At 47.3% G+C, this 2,500-nt stretch overlaps 1 protein-coding gene across 5 annotated transcripts in view; it reads right to left on the bottom strand.

Annotated features, from left to right (window-relative positions):
* abr (ABR activator of RhoGEF and GTPase) overlaps positions 1 to 2,500 on the bottom strand; it is a 258,788-nt gene that overhangs the window by 69,931 nt on the left and 186,357 nt on the right. For all 5 annotated transcript variants that reach the window (XM_063204117.1, XM_063204118.1, XM_063204120.1 and 2 more), the window contains 2 exons: positions 2,194 to 2,291; positions 624 to 755 (listed from right to left, as the gene is read on the bottom strand). In XM_063204117.1, the coding sequence (XP_063060187.1) occupies positions 624 to 755; positions 2,194 to 2,291 (230 nt within the window). The remainder of the gene's footprint in view (positions 1 to 623; positions 756 to 2,193; positions 2,292 to 2,500) is intronic.

Raw genomic sequence — 2,500 nt, 5'->3', positions numbered from 1 at the left:
ACTTTTTTCTATGCTTTTTTTTAAGCCAACAGTTTAATGGTGTGTTTTCCCACACAAGGGAGGGAAAAGCCAACTTTAGTGAGGCTGTCTTTTCTTCTCTGGCTTTTTTTAAAAACCCAAACCACATTGCCTCAACCACACTCTACGGTACGGTACTGTCACACGTCACGGCAGAGATGGGGTGACCACTGCCAGAGCCAGACGTCCCTTCTGTGATGATGATGATGGCGGTGGCCTTGTTGGGACAACAATACACACTGAGTCATTTGGGGAAAACCACCCCAAGGGGTTATCTCAGGCTGCCGCTTAAAATAAAAGGCCTTCAGGCCTCATTCAGACGGCCTTGAGAGTGGTTTATGAATCAACCATGGGGATTAACCATGGATAGGCTGCGAGTGTAGTTGGCTGTATTGTACTGTACACCCATACACATGTCTGCCTGGAAGGTGTATGCAAGGGCAAGGACATCAACTGCCAGTTCTTTGTATAAAAGCACTTGGTCAAACAAAAACAGAAAGGTCTTCAGGCTGGGTGGAGCTGGGATCTCAAACCCACTCCAGTGCAATTCCAAGGAACTGTACAGTATGATGAACTATAGAAGGGGAAGGTTTGTTCTTTCTTACCTGGACTTGGCCCTTGCCCACGATCTTGTCCACGATCTCGTTGTCGTCCTTGTTAAGCTTGGATTTGTCGTAGCACTTCTCGTAGCAGAGGATCCGTAAGCACTGGGAGCCCTCCAGCTCAATCTCAAACTCCTGTGGGCACAGACGTAGACAGCGACAAGACGCCATTAGAGAGCAACACGTTTGTTAAGTTAGGTGAGGTTTCTTTATTAGTCTCCACCAAGGAGAAATTTGTTTTGGAGACAGGGAGGTTGCAGCACCATAAGCGCAAGAGGACAAACAAACAAACAAACAAAACAGACAAACGTAAAATGTAAATGTAAAATGTGAGCTTGTGAGTGTGTGTTTGTGTGTGTGTGTGCTTGTGTGTGTCACTATTTTTGTAAATTTATAGGCGTATTTGTATACACTGTACATGCATGTCTGTGGGCAACCGTGGCCTAGTGGTTAGAGAGTTGGTCTTTCAATCTAGGGGTTGCCGGTTTGAATCCCCCCCTACATCTCCATCCAAGGGCTGAAGTGCCCTTGAGCAAGGCACCTAACCCCACATTGCTCTAACCAATACCCTGAAAAATAATAGTTGTAAGTCGCTTTGAATAAAATGAAAGCGTCAGCTAAGTGTAATGTAATGTCTGTATGTATGTCTGCATGTTGGCATGTGTTTCCAAAGTACAAGTATGAATGTGCTGTAGCAACAGTAAAAATGCAACAAGTGTGTGTGTGTGTGTGTGTGTGTGTGTGTGTGTGTGTGTGTGTGTGTGTGTGTGTGTGTGTGTGTGTGTGTGTGTGTGTGTGTGTGTGTGTGTGTGTCTGTGTGTGTGTGTGTGTGTGTGTGTCTCTCTCTCTCTGTGTGTGTATGTGCATGTGAGCCTGCGTGCGTGCGTGCGTGTGTTTGAGGCCATCAGTCCAACCTGAGACCAGAGGGCCTGAATGTAACCTAATCACAAAGAAGAACAGCAAACAGGCACGCTTGCGAAATAAAAGCAGACAGTGTTTCAATCTGGCTCCTGACCAATGCCTTCTCCAGTTTATCCTACATCATGACATTACTGTGTTTGTCATTTAGCAGATGTCTTCTCCCCCCAGGTGAGGCACAGCAAAGTCTCTACAGTATCCTGGGACCAACTCAGCATGACTAAAAAACCTTTACTCACAAGGCACAATGGTGGCAGAGGCTGAACGTGAACGCACAGCCTTCTGGTGTTGTGTTTGGAGGTCCAAATCTGCTAACCACAAGACCACTCGCAGGCATACTGTGCCTATTTCTGTATCTGAGGATTTGTATATTTTTCCTCATGCAATATGGTTTTGCTTTACGAGACATTTGACATTTACATTCAGAGCCTGGGGGGTGGAGGGATGTTAACATCGAGCCAGGGTCTGTGAAAACAGGCCCCATTTGCACACGCGCACAGGCATGAATGCAGGGAGGCACGCACGCACACACACACACACACACACACACACACACACACACACACACACACACACACACACACATGCGCACAAGCACACGCGCACCCAATTAGCATTCCTCGTTACAGCCAAACGCAGCGAAACAGACACTCACCTCGTTCCAGTGCGGCTCTGTGGTGTCTCGGAACACACGGGTCTTGGCCTTGCCCACGTAATACCCGAAGGAGTCCACTTCCAGAGTGCAATAGAGATCTAGGCAAGGGGGGTGGGGGGGGGGGAGGAGGAGAAGAGGGCAAAGTGGAGTAGGTTAGACATACAGGTAGGGATGTCAACAATTTATCGATCAATCCGACTTCGAGACCCAGGTGAAATAGGCAGGACAAAGAGTGTGTGACGAGGGGTGTGAAGAGTGGGAACATTTCAATCACTTTTGGATTAAAGAGTATGAACAGAAATGAATT

The sequence above is a fragment of the Engraulis encrasicolus genome, chromosome 7, assembly GCF_034702125.1.
Source record: "Engraulis encrasicolus isolate BLACKSEA-1 chromosome 7, IST_EnEncr_1.0, whole genome shotgun sequence".
Classification (NCBI taxonomy): domain Eukaryota; kingdom Metazoa; phylum Chordata; class Actinopteri; order Clupeiformes; family Engraulidae; genus Engraulis; species Engraulis encrasicolus.
The sequence above is the reverse complement of the archived record's forward strand: the minus strand, read 5'-3'. Positions and strand labels throughout refer to the sequence as shown.